We start from the raw sequence: 19,494 nt of genomic DNA on the forward strand, positions 1-19,494 counted from the left end.
TTACATCTGACTGAAGTATTACAACTAATCAAGGCACACCAGTGTTTTGCCAAGGAAAGTAAATGTTTATTTGCTCAAACATAGGTGTAATACCACGGGCATGTGATTTCTGATAATGGAGTATCTACTGACCCTACCAAACTGCAGGCAATGGAAGAATGGCCAACTCCTAAATCACTCAAATAGTTGAGAGGGTTCTTAGGCCTCACTGGATATTATAGGAGGTTTGTGAAGCATTATGAGATAATAAGCAAACCTGTGACTGAACTCATGAAGAAATGAACATTTAATTGGTCTGAAAAAGCTTATGCAACATTCAAAGAATTGAAGAAAGCAATGGTCTTACCACATGTTCTCACATTTCCAGACTATAATGTACCATTTACTATAGAAACTGATGCATGTGGAAGTGGAGTTGGGGCAGTATCGATACAGAACAACATGCCTATAACTTACTTTAGCAAGAGCTTGGCTCCAAAAGACCAAGAGATGTCTACCTATAAGAAAATATTGTTGGATATTATTATGGTTACACAAAAGTGGTACACATACTTGCAAGGGAATGACTTTATTATAAAGAACGTTGATCAAAGTTTGAAGTATTTTTTGAAACAAAGGCTCTCCACATTGTTATAACAGAAGTGGCTTACAAAGTTAGTGGGACTATACTATGAGTTTTTGTATAAGAAAGGTAAGGAAAACACTATAGCAGATGCACTTTACAAACTGTATGAATGGGGGTAATGGAGTATTAAAAGAAATCACTGTAGCACATGAAGGGTGGTTAACTGATCTGGAAAACAGTTTCGAGCATGATCCTACTATGCTAGAAATACTCACTGGAATTTCTAGTAACTCACCTCAGTATAAAGATATCCAGTTGACTGGTGGAATAATAAATTAGAAGAGAGGTTATATGTAGAAACTAATGGAGCAACTAAACAGATTATTCTATGGGAAATACTTGGCAGTTCTGTATAGGGACATTCAGGGCAGGATGCAACATTCAAAAGGGTTAGTCAATTTTTCTACTTGCCACAATTGAAGAGTGTTGTGATTAAATATGTGAATGAGTTTGACACTTGTCAAAGAATTAAAGTCGGTCACACATTCCCCGGTGGTCTTCTGTAACCATTACATATTACTTCACAAATTTGGGAAGATATATCAATGAATTTCATTGATGGATTGCCAAAATCAGGGGAGAAAGATAGCATTCTAGTGGTAGAAGATAGGCTGACTAAAATGGGTCATTTCTTACCACTAGCCCATCCTTATACAGCCACTATTGTTGCTCAGCTTTAATGGACCACATATATAAATTACATGGAATGCCATGGTCAATAGTAACTGACAAGGACAAGTTGTTCACCAGCAACTTCTGGAAAGAGTTATTTCATTCTGTGGGTACAAAGATTCAACGAAGCACATCACATCACCCACAAACCGAAGGTCAGACAGAAAGATTGAATAGGTGTTTTGAGTAGTTCCTTAGAGCTATGACTAGTGCTCGTGTGATATCTCGTATTTTTAGAATTATTATTACTATTATTTGAATATGTTTATGTGCTATCCTGATTTAGAAAGAATAAAATGGTGGAATTTTATTCCTGTTTCGTGGGTTCGTATCTTTGATTGGATTAATGTGCTAACTGATAGTTGTTATTAATATTTGGTAGTATTGTGAAAGTATTTAAATACTTTTATTATTATAAAATTTTCTCTAAAAGTCAATTATTTTATCGATATCAGTAAAATTGAGTGTATTTTCCCGTCTTGAGAATCGAGTGGATATGTTACTCGCCTCAATATTTGATCTGTGTTAGAAATATTATCTGATATTTTAACCGTGCTCACCCGGATATTGGGTGAGGTTTAAAAACATTTAAAATAATATTTTACAGCTATTTTGGTATGTGTTGAATGAACTATTATGTGTTTAATATTATTTAAAAGTGTGTCTTGCTATGATTTAATATGCGGTGGTTTTATGTGTGGTCCTGTAAGGACCAGAGTATTTTTCGGATACTCGTTAAGTGTTTAAAAGGCGTTTATATGAAAGTATATGTGATCTGGACGTGTGGCCCGGTGTGTTTAATCGATATACTTGTTTTATCTCATTTTGCATGCATTTGCATTCGTTATCTTTATTTTCAGGGTTTATTTTAAATTTATAAAGTATTTTAGTTTCTTAAAAGTGATCAGGACGGGACCCGGCCGGGATGTCAAAACCCGCAAATTTCGTACTTTTATTTTTATAAAATTTAAGATCATTCGAATCTTCCGTGTTTTCGTATTTTGGAATATTCGTAATTTTCGTGGAATTTTAGTATATAATTTGTATCCATATAAAAATATTATTTATAAGAATATTCCCCATAGTTTATTATTTACTTCAGGCTAGGTATTTAAATTACGAGAATAAATAGGTATCGAATGGTGATTTATCGGGATCAATTTTCGGGTATAAAAATACCCTGTAGTTATCTGTACTTTTTATTAAAAATCAAAATAATATCAGATAATTATAAACATTTGCTTTCGTTTATCCTATAAACTTTCTAGAACTCGGTTTCAAAGTTCAATCCATAGCATGAGATTTACCCAGCCGCTTTTGGCGTTCTTCATACCGGATTGAAGCCTGTAACAAGACGAATGATTTGGCACCAACTACTCGAACTAAGATGCGGATCGTTCGAGTGATCAGGACAAGGTGTTGGATATGAATGAAATGGAATGGTATTGGATATTGGGCTTCTAGCAATCGCAGGAGCAGCAGATCGGTGAAGTGTTGAAAAGAAAGATGGTGATATTTTAAGACAGAATGTCAGAATAGATGCGTCATTGCGAGTGTGACTAACTGCAAAAACCCAAAGTGAGGATTAGCTTGCGCTGTTTAGCTGCGTAATTCGAGAAAACAAAGAAGAAGCTCTTGGAAGGTGATTGGTCCAGGGTTTGCAGGCTAGTGTTAATTTGGATTGAGATTTTATAGTGACGACCAAATCTTCTGACCCCGGATTTGGGGGCGTTACAGCTCGCCCTAAACAGTGGCACAGGCGGCTACCACTCGCAGGGTGGTGGTATAACTCTACTCATAATAGTGCCATCAACATGAGTCCTTTTGAGGCACTCTACAGAGTTAATCCTCGCCAGTTATGCATTTTTTCTTCTCACAGATCCAAAGTTGAATCAGTGCTGGAATTCTAAGTTAAACGGGAAGCTATGAATCAGATTTTGAAAGAAGCAATACAATGGGCCCAGAATAAGTATAAAAAATATGCTGACATGAAGAGGAGAGAGGTAAATTACAGTATTGGGGACTTTGTTTATCTAAAATTACAACCTTATCACCATTTGTCAGTTGTTGTTAGCACGTTTCAGAAGTTAGCTCATAAATACTTTGGTCTTTACAAGATTATAGAAAAGATTGGCAATGTAGCTTATAAGCTGTAACTACCTACAGGAAGTCTGATTCACCCTATGTTTCATGTTAGTCTACTTAAAAAGAGGGTGGTTGCTGATGTTCAAGTCACTACTGTTCTACCTAAATTAGGAACAGATGGGCAGTTCCTAATGTACCCTGTCTTAAAAGAAGGATGTTCAAGAGCAACAATGCAGCTATTACGCAATGATTGGTACAATTATCACATTCGATACCCGAAAATTCAAGTTGGGAGGATGCAAGGGTTGTTCAAGAACAGTTCCCTAATTATAATCCTTGAGGTCAAGGATTTTTCTGAAGAAGAGCTTATTGTACCCAACATAGCTAGAAAATGGTTATGTTTGTTACCTTTTAAATTATTAATTTAATAAGATTATGTACGATGTCGTTTAAGAAACAATATGGTACTGGGATCGGGGGCACAAGGTTGTTAAAAAAAGAACCACTCAGAAGTTGACACATGTCTTATTATCCCACGTGACTAAAGGGGTGTATTCATTTCAGATTTTAAAGGATTGATAATAATCCATGGAGTTTGGAAGATTTTCGTTGATTTTAATTGTTCGTGGATTTTGACGGAGTTGATGGAAAAATCTTACAGAGTCTTGCTGATTTTGTGAAGTTTTCCACAAATCCTTCAAAATCTCGTGTATTTTAAAGAGATTTCTAAGGATTAAAAATGAACTAGCAAATCCATTAAAATTCACAATTTTTTCATATAAAAAAATTCACGAATTTTTAAATACCATTAGATTTTGATGGACTTTTAAGAATCCAAATTAAATACCGCTAGATTTTAGTAGATTTTTTAAAATCTAAATTAAATACACTCAGATTTTAAAAGATTTTTTCTAATCTATATTGAATACCATCATATTTCAAATGATTTTTTAAAATTCAAATTGAATACCTCTTGATTTCGAGAATCCAAAAAAATCCTTTAATATCTTGATTGAATACACTCCTCTAAGATTGGTCCTTGGTAAAATAGGAAGAGAGAAGATCTTTATTGTATGCTGGATAATTATCAACTTTGCTCTGTAATGAACTTTATGCATTTTTGAGCTTTTTAATAATAGATCTAAAACTTTTAACGGACCTTGCTAAAGCTTTCTAGTAACGTAAAGGTTACTTCCGTTTTATGCGTAATGTATGTTCCAGCCTCGTTATGAAAGTGGCAGAGAGGGGCCAGTTTCTTATAGTGTGCCACTTTGGACATGACCATATTAAAAAGTGCCATTTTGGAAATTTTCTCCCGTTCTCTGAATTGAACCATGAAATAAACGGAGTCCTATTATTAGTTCTATTACTACTGATGGTATTTTAAATTATGAGATTCCACTCGGTTAACGGAATGAAAATTAACATTTTATATATTTTTATTTATTGAAATTTTATTTTTATTTTCACTAACCAATCCAAATCTTAACTAAACGAAAATTAAGATCAGTAATAAATCTATACTATATTATAATAATCGGAATGAGATATAATTTGGTTTAACTGTTATTCCCTAATTTTGGTTATTAAAAAAATAAATAAATAGTATTATATATCCGCTAAACTACTAAATTATTAAACTACTACTAACATATTCTACTTATCCTACTAAAATACAACCACAGTTTATCCTATTATTAAAAAAATATAAAAAAATATAGTATTATTAATCCGCTAAACTACTAGATATAGTACACTTATATATTATATCTTAATGAGCACTAGTGAAGAGACCTAAAAATTTGTACTAATAATGGCATTTTTGTAAATATTTTGACCCATATTTTTGAAATTTGACCAGTGGGTCGACCCATTTTCTTAAAAATACTATTTTCTATACAAATTAGCCTAGATTCATGGACTATCCGATACTTACATGGGTTTTAAAATAATTAAAATATTACAAATAATATCAATCCTACAATTAAAATATTTTCACCAATATAACAAATCAATAATAAATCAATCATAGATCCACAATTTACATTAACAGAATAATTCAAAAAATTTAGATTGTATATTCTTCACTTTTTACGGGCAGTACTCATCATCTCAAACATTATTCTTCTTCATTCTTCATAAATCCATAATTTCTTACCCTATATCTGTAGATACATGTTTTATGTTTTTATTTGTGTGTAATTATTCACGTATTAGATTTGTTTTGATAGATGAACACTCATAATTTTGAAATTGTTTTTTTTTGCAGATAATTTTCAATGGTTGTTGATTCTATTTGCAGATAACTATCAATATTAGTTTCTATTCAACCGGTAGCGAATTTATTCTTTTAAATGATTCAAAGATATGATTGTGTTTAACATTCTTTTTTTTATATATCATTCTACTGTAATTTTACATATCTCGATTTTGTTAATATTTTTTCGTTAATCTTTTGAAACATCTCAATACACAATCCTGTGATCTTTTTAGTCTTATCATGATTCAATAAATTTTTTGATTTTGTTAGAACTTAAGTTTTTGCACTCCAACTGTTTGATATTAGTTCTAAACAACTTTATGTGTGCTTTGGTATTTTGTTTCTTGCAGGATGGTATTAAAATTGAGTAGCTGACAATAAGAACTTATCATGTCATAAGAAAAGTGATGCTCATATCGTTACACAACCCTCACCTCATAGCATGCAGGCAATCTCCTCTTTTTGTACATACATGTTTATGTTTATATTTGTGTGCGATTTGGTTGCTTATTCACATATTTGATTTGTTTTTTATATAAATACTCACAATTTTGATTCATATTTTTGCAGATGATTGTCAAAGCTTGCTTTCTATTTGCATATGTCTATCAATATTGCTTCTGTTCAACCGGTAACCACTTTGTTATTTTAAATGACTCCAAAGTATGCATGTGTTTTTATCATTTATTTTTAAATATTATGGTACTGTATTACAATAGTTACTGTAAAATGGTTATGCACCAATCAGAGATAGAGGCATTGAAAGAATATTAATGTAGAGTTTGAGGCTGCTAAAATGGAGGATTTTTACACGCATAATTAGCTAAAAGAATGGATAAAGAGGTTAAATAAATAGATATCAAATGCCAAGCAAGCAAACAAGTTTGTCACTAAACTATGAGATTGTGTCACATTCTTCACTGGGTGATGCTGCAAATGAATCTGTTGAAACTAAAGTTGATAATAAGACTGAAAAGACATCTCTGGGGAGACACCAGCAATATCAGAAGATCCCGAGCTCAAATAAGTGGAGATGGATGACTGGATGTTTGAGTTTGTTCAGTTGTTTGGGTATTATGTTGGCAATGATTCAAATGTCCATATTGATCTTCATGAGCTAGGCATTAAGCTGTGCTCTGACTCTGAGACCCTTGAGGAGACAGTGACAAGTGAGGATAAAGAAAAACTATAATAAGTATACATAAATTAAGAGATTATGTCAAGTTCTTTTAAGATGCATACACATGATTGTCCATGATCTTTTGAATGAATGTTGAAAGAGCATAGACCTTTACAGGTTTGTCAAGAAGGAGGTGAATAGAGGCCAATGAGATGATTTTGAATGAGATGATTTCAGTTCTCTCTATTATATAAGGCTTTTTTTGTTTGTGTTGTGGATATTTTGTACAAGCCAATAGAACAACTACTCACTTATTTTAAATAATTTGATTGATTGTAACAGTTTTATAGTCGTTATCCTGCATAATTTTGCCCAATACCTTCTTTCAGCGGCTGTAACATGTTTAAGACTTTAATTTGTTCAAAATTTGTGAAACAAATGGATGCTGTTATAATAGGTGGACTCAATTTATCTCCAATATTTGTAGTGTTCAGGTTCCAAATTAGCTAGGGGACTGGAAATGCAATGGTTGTAGAAGGATTGTCTGGGCAATTTTGGTTCTTAGATTTATAGAGGTTGGCATTTTGGCTGCGATAAATTTCTCCCTACGTTATGTTTTTGGACGTGCATTTGTAAGTAATAACCAAAATGGACTATAGTTCATACCCACGGGAAGGCAATAAGGCAATAAGAGCAATCTCTAAAGGTAATCATGAGGAAGTGATTGAGTGCCTTAGGCAGACTATGATGCTCAACCCTACCTCAGTTATATTGTATGATATCAGAGCTACTGTGTACATAAAGATGAAGAAACCAAATGTTGTTATTATGGATACCAATGTTGCTCTAGAGATTAATTATGTATCCGCTGAATGCCACAAATATCAAGGAATGGCACCAGCAATGATGAGCCTGTGGGAGAAGGCTACAAAGGATCTTCATGTATGTTCAAACATAGACTATGATGAATAAAGAACCAGCAGTAGCGTCATTATTATTTTCTTCATTTTTTACATAGTGTTGCATGGTGTTATACAATCTACAGATAGATATGTATGATTTTAGTGCGCCAATACAGTAACCATTCATCACCAGCTGCTACTCGAAGACCTATTTAGATGGCCATCAAACTAGCCAAGCTTCCATCCATTCTCACCTATTTAGATGTCCGTTTGTGTGTTTGTGAGATCGACGAGGACGTCGATCATATAAGAGGGGTGTTTGTAACATCCCACATCGATAAGAATAAAAATATTTGGGACCTTTATAGATACATTTTATTCTTATTCTTATTTACCACACTTTACCAGTGGTCGGCATCTAAAGTTCAATAATTACGTGCCCTTAATAGGTATCTAAAATTGCACACTCGTGCGCTTACTAAGGGTATTTAAAAGTAGTTCAAGAACTATAGCGTAAATTACGAACGGATTCGAAAACGTAGAGACCGGGTTCTAAAATTCACAAATATTTATATCTTATAAATTTCGAAATCAAAACTCTTATATCTTATGCAAAATCAAAAACGGAATTGAAATATTTTTTCTGAAAATTAAAAGTAAGTCAAAAATACTTACTTCAAAGTCGACACTTAAAATCCAAAATTAATGATATGAACAAATCCTAAAATATAAAAATCAGAGCATAATTAATTATTCAGCTTTCATGTAAATTAATCATCTATCATATATATAATAGAGCAAATAGGGGGTTGGGTGAGACAATTTATTCAAAATTACTAATTTAGCCCTCATTAATAAATAATTGCCAAATTTAATATCATGTATTAATTACACCTAAGTCATTATTACTCCTTATTAATAAATACAAATATTTGTCATATTTAATAACATATGTCAATTACACCTAACTCATTAATATTAATAGTTTATATATGTTATTATTTATCATTGAAAATTAACAACCTATAATTAGATATCTAAAATTTATTAATAATTACCTATATATATATACACTAAATTCTTATTTTTTTTGAAGACTCTATATAAAATAAATTTATTTTCAGCAAATAAAATTAATATGTTGGCTAATCTGAAAATGACAATATAGTGTATCAAGCATTAAACCCAAGAAATGTAAGAGATATTTTGTTTGTATACTAATAAAAAAGTGGGTTATGAGGGGGTTTATAATAAAATTGAGATTCTTATTATATGGCCAAAACAAATATAAACTAATATTGATTTGAAGATTTTGAACATATATGATCATATATTAAAATATCAAGTTCATTGCGGTTACATCAATGTTTTACAATAGTAAGGTGAATCATTTTTCTTATATCAACCAGTTTAAAGATTTTTTCAAAGGTATAAGTAAATGAGTTAAAAGTTTACTGCAGTGTTACAGAAATCAACAATTTCGCTAATAAATTCCTAGAAGGCGAGCAAACGATATTATAGAGCAAAATTGGAGCATACAACATTTTTGCAATTTTCGGTCAAAATCGGCGATTTTCTTGCAAAATCGGCAATTTTCCGGTCAAAATTTGACGAACCAAACATACGATTTGAGGCTCTGAAGAGAAGAAAAGTAAGAAGAAATATACTCAGTATTGAGTTGGTGAAGAGAGACGTTTTTAAATGAAGAAATCAGATGGCCGCCGAATGGAAACCGGAAAGATAAGAGAATAAGAATAGATATTTGTGGGCTCGACAAGGATGTCGAGTTTATAAAGAGGGGGTTTTTGTAATATCCCATATCGATAAGAGTGTTTGAAACCTTTATAGATATAGGTCAACAATTAATGTGTATCAAATTGCTATTTTTTCGGATTGACCTGTGATGGGTTATTGTGTTCCGCTACACATTCAGTTGTGAGTTTAGATGTTATAGTTTTGAAATGCGGTTCCCAAATAAATCAAGTTTGAAATCTTGAATTACAGTACACTCTTATATGCTTTTCATGAATTTGCGAGCAAATGAAACAACATAAACATGTACACAATTCTGAATAATATTGATAAGCAATCCAATTCATGAGCAAAATCGAAGCATACAACATTTTTGAAATTTTCGGTCAAAATCGACGATTTTCTTGCAAAATCGGCAATTTTCCGGTTAAAATTTGACGAACCAAACATACGAGTTGAGGCTCTGAAGAGAAGAAAAGTAAGAAGAAATATATTCAGTATTAAGTTTGTGAAGAGAGATAATTTTAAGTGAAGAAATCAGATGACCACCGAATGGAAACTGGAAAGATAAGAGAATAAGAATAGAAATTCGTAAAGATGATTAAGAATCTTGTTATTTTAATGAATAATACACACAAAATAATGCTATAACTTGGTATGGATGTACAAATGATAACATGACAATTTTACACATCTCACGTACAATTATTTTACTTATATATTTTAAAAAGAACATAAAAAAATATGCCTGATTTTATTTCGATTCAAACATTTAGATAAATTCCCGATTTTCGATAAATCGCAAATCGGTAATTCAACCGATTCAGTCCAATTTTTAATTTCCATAACCATGGATTACTGACCTAAATATTAATATATTTATCATAAAAATGATGTATATTGAAAAATGTATTCATATTGTCAACTGTACAATATTATATTCAATATGTCGACTTTCATATTCAATCATTACATTTTCTACTATGGAAAGTAAGAATTACCTCATATTCATTGTATTTTGTATTACTAATTGTACCATGTAAATAACTATATATAGTAATTCTTTAATTAGCTTCGTAATATTTCATTATTATGAGTTGTCTCTTATGAGTTTTAATTATTTTAATAAGAAATGTGTGTGTTCATTTGTATTATATTTTAATCGTATATTTCGATTTCATTGCCACATATTCAATTCATTTTAATAAAAAATATGTTAAGTACAACATTTATCTCAACTCCATAAAAAAATATATTTAGTTAATCGATCCATCAGGAAACAACATGAATATATTATCAATAATTATAATTAAAATAACATCAATTTACGTAATAGAGAATATGCCCGTCTATAGAGTTAGTTTAACTAATAAACAACACATATTGTACATGTATGCATGCTGACTATATTAAATTAAATAAAGCATGGATGCAAACTAATATCAACACGTTTTGACAAGTAAATTATTAAATGGTATCAGAACTGTCGACGGAAATGCAGAGACACTGTTCGGATTCTGTTTGTGTGTTTTTGGGCTCGACAAGGATGTCGAGTTTATATAGAGGGGGTATTTATAAAGAGGGGCTCGACAAGGATGGGCTCGACATATCGATAATAATGAGAGTGTTTGAAATCTTTATAGATACAAGTCAACAACTAATATATATCAAATTGTTAACATTTTGGGATTGACATGTGATGGATTAGTGTGTTCCGCTGCACATTCAGTTGTGACCTTAGATGTTATAGTTTTGAAATGCGGTTCCCAAATAAATCAAGTTTGAAATCTTGAATTACAGTACACTCTTATATACTCTTATATGCTTTTCATGAATTTGCGAGCAAATGAAACAACATAAACATGTACACAATTCTGAATAATATTAATAAGCAATCCAATTCATGAGCATAGGCGGAAACAGTAACGGAAAAGCGCTGGGCCTGAAATAAAAAAGAAGAAACTTTATTGATTTCTCACAATCAGTCGGGGTTTAAATTGGATAAAACATAACTTAAAATAAAAAGAATTCAATAATTTTATAACTCAACTGTTCAGCCTTTATTAATCCCACCCTAGTCCCGCCACTGCACCCGCCCTAGTTCCGCCACTGCAAAGTACATCTCGTAACAAATTATTTATTCCTACATCTTTGTCCATGACAGCGGTATTTGAAACAACAAAATAAGCAAACTCAACCATGTTGAAACATAAAGCTGAGTAATAATTTGACTGAATTAATGCTAGAGGGAAAATAAGACCAGAATAAGAAAATTATACTGGGAAATCAAAAGCATGAAAGCATTGTATTCCCCAGGGATAATACCAATTAATAATGCTCTACAGAAAGTAGAAATGCCAGACAACATATGGGTATGTTGTCAAGCAAAGAAGACTATTGTTACCTCTAGTTATTTGAGCAAGTACAATAAAAATACAAGATCAAGTCTAAATTTATAATGAGGTCCAATGGCATTTAATCAGCCTTTTGTCTTTCCCTCCCAAATAAACGATAAAAAAATGCCAGAAGCCATTGCCAAAAAAGGATTAGCCGATTAGTGTTCTTCGATTTAGGCTGTGGTGGTGGTCCAAACAATCCTTTGTAAAGCTCCTTTTGCTTACTATACACAGCCTTGTCATGCTCAGCAAGCAGTCTTAACTCCTTCGCAATTGCTTTGTCACCAGGTGCAAGTTTTCCTGCCTTGAGGAAGTCTTCTCGAGCAGCGTCAGTCTGTCCAAGTTCCGCTTTAGCTTTTCCTCGCCTAAACAGCGCTTTCACATTCTTCTCGTCCTCGGCCAAAACCTACAACATGCCACCATAGTGAAAGAAGTTAATGAGTCACATCGGTTGGATGCAGTTTGCTGGTAAGTTTAATGTATGTAAAAAAGTAAATGCACATCACAAGATTTCAAAGGCATTAGAGGATTAATATACTATTGTTTTGCACAAATTTTTACGAAATATTATATTTATGTCTAAATTAAATTCTAAAGTGAACAGTCTTGAAACCTTTATGTTTATCAGTATCAAAGCCAGCGGGTTTAACTTTCACAAATGTCTAAATTAACAAATTTTACATCTGCAAGAAAGAGATATAAGATTTGGATCTCCCCAACGCGTTGAAAAATACTTCACAACATAAAGTGGATTAGCACTGAAGCATAATAATAATGGAAATGATGCGACGGAACTTCATACGTACAATGCTGCAATGCCCTATAGCTTCGTCATAACGCTTCAGCTTTATCATGCATGCTGCCATGTTTAGGTGGCAAGGGTTTTTTACTGCCATAGCCATGTCCTGGTACTTCCCGAACAACTGGAACATAAAGTCATCTCCCATATATGCTATGGCCTAAAGTCCCATAAGAAAATGAAACAATAATCTGTTAGAAATGTCACATGTTCATCCTTCAATTGAAGTTTACAACAATTAACAAGGGGCTATAACCATTTCATATTGCTGGATAGCCTCCTCTAGTTTTTCCTCTTTAAATAAAGCATTTCCATCCATTTTTCTTCGATCTGCAGAACTGATTCTCTCTTCTACTGTCATGTCACTACGAGCCTTTCCCTATCATCATTAAGTTTAAGTTTTTATGACATCAGATGATGATGAAGTCTAATCAAGATAATGGTAGGAAATATCATAAGAAGCCATTCAATGACAACTCACTTCTTTGACTTCGTCAAATCCAATGAGCTCAACTTCGTATATGATATCGGCCATAGGAGGAACATTTGGGAAGGAGAAATTTCCTTCTTTTCCATATCCTAATTCCCAACCCACATGTAAAATAGCACGTTCGCCAGATTTCATGTGGGACACACCAATTGCCAATCCTGTCATTTCTTTCTTTTCTGTTGCAAAAGGATTAAGTGTAATTTAGAATTTCATCTAATATCTATTTCAAATTATGCTAAAAAAATTTATGCTAACTTATCAAAATTATGCACTGTGCCATAGAACATGCAAAGTAGTGCTTAACTAGAAACCCCAATTTTGGGACTCGTGATGCTCACAAGGTTCCATAATCTGTATAATAGCATAGAACAATATAAAAGATATAATATGAGACAAAGAAAATAATGCTAATACCTTTGCCTAAGATCAGCTCAAGTAATTGTTGTTCGTGCCATGTGTCTTCAAACTTGTGCTGGGTGGCTTTAGTCCAGGCTCTATAGTGCACTACAACAATAATGTAATCGATTGAGCTAGGATGAAATTTTACTGATCTTCTGTTGACATGTTACCAAAGAAGTATATATTTGACTTGGCAAAATAACAAAAAAAATATGTGAATGATTAGAACTTTACTTACAATCTTGATGTTAGAATTTAAAACCAAGCTAAGATTTTACGGCTTGTCAAACTTTTGTGCATATCATCTATCCCCACATTATGAGATTGTGCAAAAGTTAATACAGGGTACTCAATACTTTACTGGTTGAATATTTAAATATTTGGTACAACACATTCATTTCAGAATATGTATATGTAGACTTCGCCGTGTCAGTGTTTGTGTAACATATTACCAAGTGCGAAAATGAAACTAGAAAAAATAGATAATTTTTTGGTAAGCATTACAGTAAACAAAAAAATGTAATCAGCCTTCAAAAAAGTAGTACCCAGAAAAAGAAAAAGAAGCAGAAGAGAAAGAAAGTAGCATAAGGCGTGGTCAAATACATAGAGCTGAGGGACTAAGGTTGCTCCTTCATAATTAGAGATTTTTTCTGATTCCTCACTTGTCGTTTGACTTTTGAGTTGATTTGTAAAAACAATTAACTAAAATTGAAAAACTGAAACTATTCTGTTTTAAAAGGTGTAGATGTTACGATTAAGTAGCAACAGTTTACCCTCATTGTCTTTAACATTGTGTCCCCTCATCCTTGTCCTATACAGTATGTACCTCAGATATATTGAATCTAAACAGTAATGGAGGAATGCAAATTCACTGTATCTCATGCAAGTTTATACATCATGCTATAAGTAAAAAATAGGCTTACCAAAGCATGTCGAATATTTCGATGGCTTCTGACCCTGGCCTTCCTTAATAACCTGCTTAGTAACTTTTTCATGGAGGGCTTCCTCTTGAGAATCAACTTTTGGAGGGCCACTGCCATCCTGTGGAGGTTCTCCATGCACAAAAGAAGCTCCTTCAGTTACGATTTCAGGTTCACCATCTTTCCCTGGAATATTATATTCATTTAACATATTTTTTTTCTAAAGTTAACATGTTCGGATTTAAGATTCAGATAATATTTATACTAAACTAATGATAAAAAAAAAAAATTACATTTCTTTCATTATAACCGACAGCTTGTGATGTTTCCGAAATAATCTAATATACATGTTCTAATTTCTATACCATTCTGTTAAAATTAGATCATGCTAATATTTACCATATCAATGTCAGGCCATACTTTCAAGAATACAGGAAATGTGTTAACACATGAGCAGGCTAGAGGCATATCTCTGAAAGGAATGAAGTTAATCCTACAGTTGTGTGGACATATCAGCGAAGGAAGGATAAAAACAAGGAAGTTACAGTGGACGACGAAAAGAACAAATAAAAGTAATTACAAGTGAGGAAATATTACTCCCTCCGTCCCAATTGATCTGTCATGTTTGACTTTTTTCGGTCAAACTGACCCAATTTTATTTCAAAATTTCACATAGTATACAATTGAAAATATTTATAAAAATGATATCATTAGAAAGTACATTCAATCTACTTTAATATGTATTTTTCAGTTTTTCAAAATAATGAATGAATAATATTTTATTTATGGTCAAAGTTGAGCAATTTGACTATAAAAAAGTCAAACAAGATGGATAAATTGGGACTGAGGGAGTATATGTTAAAATATAAGAGGGGTCAGGGATATAAGTAGAATGCGATAGGTTTGGAAAGGGCATCTGGAGATTTATTTGTGAGTTTTATCTGTGGGGAGGCGACCTCTCATCGATTTGGGCTATCTGTAAACCTAAATCTTATATCATTAATCCAGTAATTGAAGTCGATTAAAGTTAGTGTCTTACACAATCTCAGCTAATCATGTTGTTAAGTTAAGTGTGTGAATACAGTGAGTTTGTAACAATCTTTAAGGTTAGTCACGGAACAAGAATGTGTGTAGAGTGCCCACTAAGTACTACCGAGTAAACTGACATCCCAAACCCCGTAATTGTCATACGAAAATATCAAATTCAGACTCATGTGACAAGTCAAGTCCCTGGAATAGTCACAACCTCGCAGGGTAAGTCCGCATTCAAAGTAGCTCATTTACTCCATAACTTGGAAAAGAAATAGAACTGCAATACAGGGAATTTAGGTAGAGACGGGTGATATTTCAGTAGGTAAATTAAGGGCCCAAACGGTTAAAGAATTGTGCGCCGACTGATAGATTAATCACAATAACAAGCCACACTTGGCATTCAAGTTATCCATTTGAAAAGCAACAAGTCTAAACTACCTATAGACAGTAGGGGTCGATTTATTGATGTGAGATGGATCTATAAAAGGGAGATCCTTGAATACATAAGATATGATGGATTAAGTTAATAGCTTGTAGTACTTTCGACAAAATAAATCAGGCGATTAAAAGGAAAACAGTAGAGACAATTCTACACAAAATATAAAAAGTGGACTTTTCTAGGGCCAATTAATGCCTGGTAAATGTTAAGCATAGTCTAACCATGTTATCCTACCGACAACAAACTCTATATAGCTCACTGTGAAATCTTACAAGCAAATGCCGACAACAGAACAGACTCATACAAAAATATATATGCACACGACCATAATTACAACGGTGCCCCCATATTCTAAAATCACAATTGAGCTTACACACGGTCTTTTAATATCTTCATAAGAATCAATTACCACAAGCCGGGAAAACAAGATATAAATTATCCGTAAACCAAAGATCGAAACTTTAAACATATCACCAAAAATATAGAAGAACCCAATATGATCACCTCAAAAACATTCATTACACTTTAAAAATTGAATCTTTAATTTCTTGTTTTATACCTTCATAGCTAAGTTGATCACAGGTAAAAAGGGTGACCAAATAACACAACACAGTCACTAATTTCAATATAAAAAACAAAAATTTAAGCATTAAACAAAAAGGGTACCTGCTGATTGATCTTGAGTTTGCTCATGCACTTCCTCCATTTTTCAAATCTATAAAAAAACCCCATTCAATTTCAGCTCAAAAAGCTCCAAAATTTAATATAAAATTAAAAAAAAAAAGATTAAAAAAATGAAATTCTTACCAGTTAATCAATTATTCAAGAACTGGGTTGGATCTTGAATAAAAAGCAGAAGGGATTTTGTAATAACCAAAGAAGATTCTAGATAGACCGGCCAAGGAGTAGATGAAATTGGACTATTTGTATGTGTGTCTCACTGTGTGTTTGACTCAACTTCAATGTTCTCTAACCTTGCTCATTCTTTGCCTTCGCATAAAGAAATTTTAAATTTTTTAAATATTTTTTTCACAAACAATAATAATGCTTCGGGCTTACTTTATAATTAAATTTATTCATTTATTTATCTATTTAATGCCCAACATGAATTTTATATTAAATTGAGGAGACAATTTAAATATGACATTTTTATTCATGATAATTTGGTATTATTATTATTTTTATATTAATTGATTTTGATGTTATTATATTGAACTATGAATAAGTGAGGATCTACTTTGTGAAAGTATTTCAATTGGTGAACTAATATAAAAAGTTAGTCTTTTTACCGCATGTAAATTAATAATAACTAGATTAGTTTCCGCTCAAATATCCGGTTATATTAAAATAATTATTACTAAATGTTCTATTTATTTAATATTAAAATAGTTAAATTAATAATTATAATATGTTCAATTTATTTAATATTAAAATAGTTAAATTAATAATTATAATATGTTCAATTTTAAGTAAGGAGTATAACTTAATATATATAATTTATATATTATAAAATAGATAAATAAATAGTCGTAGATTCTTATATATTATAGAAGTATAACTTGGTATATGTATATGATCGTAATTTATTTAAGTAATGCGGTTACTTGATATTGTGTCCGTTTGGGAATATCTAAAATAATTAACTTATAATATCAATCGAATAAGTGATACAGTGATAATTTGATACATGTTTATAAGTTATAGAAGTGTTTGGATAATTTAACTTATAAGACACATTTTTTTATTTAAATGAACTGAAATAAATAATTTTTAGATATAATTATCTTAATTCTTATATTTTAAGTTTAATGAACATTTAAAAGAATATATTTAAAAACTAAAACATATAAAAAAAATCAAAAGTCAAAAATAAGTTGAGAAAAAGTACGTCGTTACTAACATTCAACTTATCAGCTAATAAGTTGTAAACTTAACTTATAAGTTCGGTCGACAAACACTCGTCAATAAGTTGTTGCGGGCTTATAAACCAATAAGCTGACGTATAAGATTTGTCAAACAGCCCATTATATATATAGAAAGAGAGTTTTATAGAGTTCAAAACATGTTTCACAAATCTCATTACTTCAATAAAATCTTACAAATCTCATACATTTACAAGTACACTGTGTATGTTCTATGTTCTGCAACATGAACATTTATGTTCTGCAAACTAAATATGTTTTGTTGAATAATATATTTTATAATGTTTTACTTGTAAAATGTATGCAATTTGCAAGAGTTTCAATAAAATAGTGATATTTATAGAACATCATTCGAAAAATAATATGTTTTGCAATATTTTAAACTATATTTTATTTGTATAACATATATGGACTCCAAGGACTCCAATGAAATAGTGGACTGCATAGAACTTAACTTATATATATATATAGGGGTAAGCAGTTGAGAGCTAAAAAGGAGCCACCACTTGCCCTAATCAATCTCAGCCACCTATTAACACACAACCACCACACACCGCTTGATTTTCCAACGAATAACCACCGTCATAGATCTTAATTCTGCCGAGAAACCTCAAACTTTGTTGTTACCAGATTCCTCCGTCAATAAATTGGCGCTAGAAGGAGGGGTGCTGATTAGGATCATAATCTTAGGAGGAAGAGATGTCTTACAATCATGATAGAAGTTCTTATGATGGAAGTGATAGCAGATCTGAAGGAGAAGGCGAGGGAGGCTACACTCTCCATGAACCCTATGTGCCCAGAAACATCGCAGATCCTCCGAGAGCTCCAGATTTGGGAGGAACGCCTCCAGTTCTCATCAGCAACGCTGATATCTTGGAGCGTCTATACCGTATGAGGGATTCTCTGAACAATTTTCACTCAAGGCTGAGTATAGTGGAGCGTCGTAAGACGAGAAGTGGTCGTCGTTTTCCCCGCCGTGGCCACGCAGTGGAGAAAGCACCTGTAGTTGAGGGAGATGCCCAGACCAGCGGAGAAAACCCGCGAATCACTCCACGATGCTTGGAATATTCTGATGATGTAGAGCCTATAGTGGATCTTGTCGATGAGGACACTGATGGTAGAGAAAGGCCTCGTCCCGGTAATCAGGTTGTACCACACCCACATAGGTCTGGGCGGACGATGGACGAGCGTCGTCGTGCAGAAGATGTTCAGAACCCAGAGGAGGAAAGAAGATATTTTTCAACTTTAAAGAGAAGGATTGGCATAAGGTTGGGAGACGACGATTTGAGAATGCTGCTGGTAGAATGGGAAAAAGAAGGAAATGCTGGAGAAGCGAGGCCCCGTGATACAACGCGTGTGCCCCCTACATACCAAGGGATGATAGGGTGCGGCATTGCGAGCACGGGTGTGCCCCTCTGCGAGGAAGGTTTGGAAATTATGGCCGAGACTATCAAAGAAATGGATGAGGAAAGATATGATACCAACATGGAAGGGCGCCATACAATGGAAGAAGAGATGGCGCTCCCTCCACTGAAGAAGCCCCTGTCATTGTTCCTGTAGCTTCCCACAGTGCTACATGCAATGGATCCAGGACGCGTCCTCATAACCGGGACGGCGTGCGAATTCAAGAAAGGTTGTAAAACAATGATGAGATACCGAGACGCGGTCAGGAGGAAGCTTG

The 19,494-nt window shown here is 32.8% G+C and overlaps 1 protein-coding gene and 1 long non-coding RNA gene across 3 annotated transcripts; one reads left to right on the forward strand and one right to left on the reverse strand.

Moving 5' to 3' along the window:
- The first annotated feature begins 5,422 nt into the window (after nt 1-5,422).
- Nucleotides 5,423-7,762, forward strand: LOC141719523 (uncharacterized). Of its 2 annotated transcripts, none has more exons than XR_012574124.1 (4): nt 5,423-5,715; nt 5,993-6,090; nt 6,213-6,273; nt 7,250-7,762. It is a non-coding gene; the product is annotated as an uncharacterized LOC141719523 (long non-coding RNA). The 2 variants fall into 2 exon arrangements; XR_012574123.1 differs by lacking the exon at nt 7,250-7,762 and adding an exon at nt 6,940-7,224 and having other exon boundaries at nt 5,427-5,715.
- Nucleotides 7,763-11,681: 3,919 nt separating this feature from the next.
- LOC141661620 (peptidyl-prolyl cis-trans isomerase FKBP42) lies at nt 11,682-16,883 on the reverse strand. Its single transcript, XM_074468629.1, has 8 exons — nt 16,699-16,883; nt 16,558-16,606; nt 14,424-14,606; nt 13,516-13,605; nt 13,093-13,277; nt 12,868-12,990; nt 12,619-12,771; nt 11,682-12,218 (listed from the first exon to the last, which is right to left on the reverse strand). Exons 2-8 carry the CDS (start codon nt 16,595-16,597, stop codon nt 11,892-11,894), a joined length of 1,101 nt encoding a protein of 366 aa, XP_074324730.1. The 5' UTR covers nt 16,598-16,606; nt 16,699-16,883; the 3' UTR covers nt 11,682-11,891.
- Between the last annotated feature and the right edge of the window lie 2,611 nt (nt 16,884-19,494).

Source organism: Apium graveolens, chromosome 1, assembly GCF_009905375.1.
Source record: "Apium graveolens cultivar Ventura chromosome 1, ASM990537v1, whole genome shotgun sequence".
NCBI classification, from domain to species: domain Eukaryota; kingdom Viridiplantae; phylum Streptophyta; class Magnoliopsida; order Apiales; family Apiaceae; genus Apium; species Apium graveolens.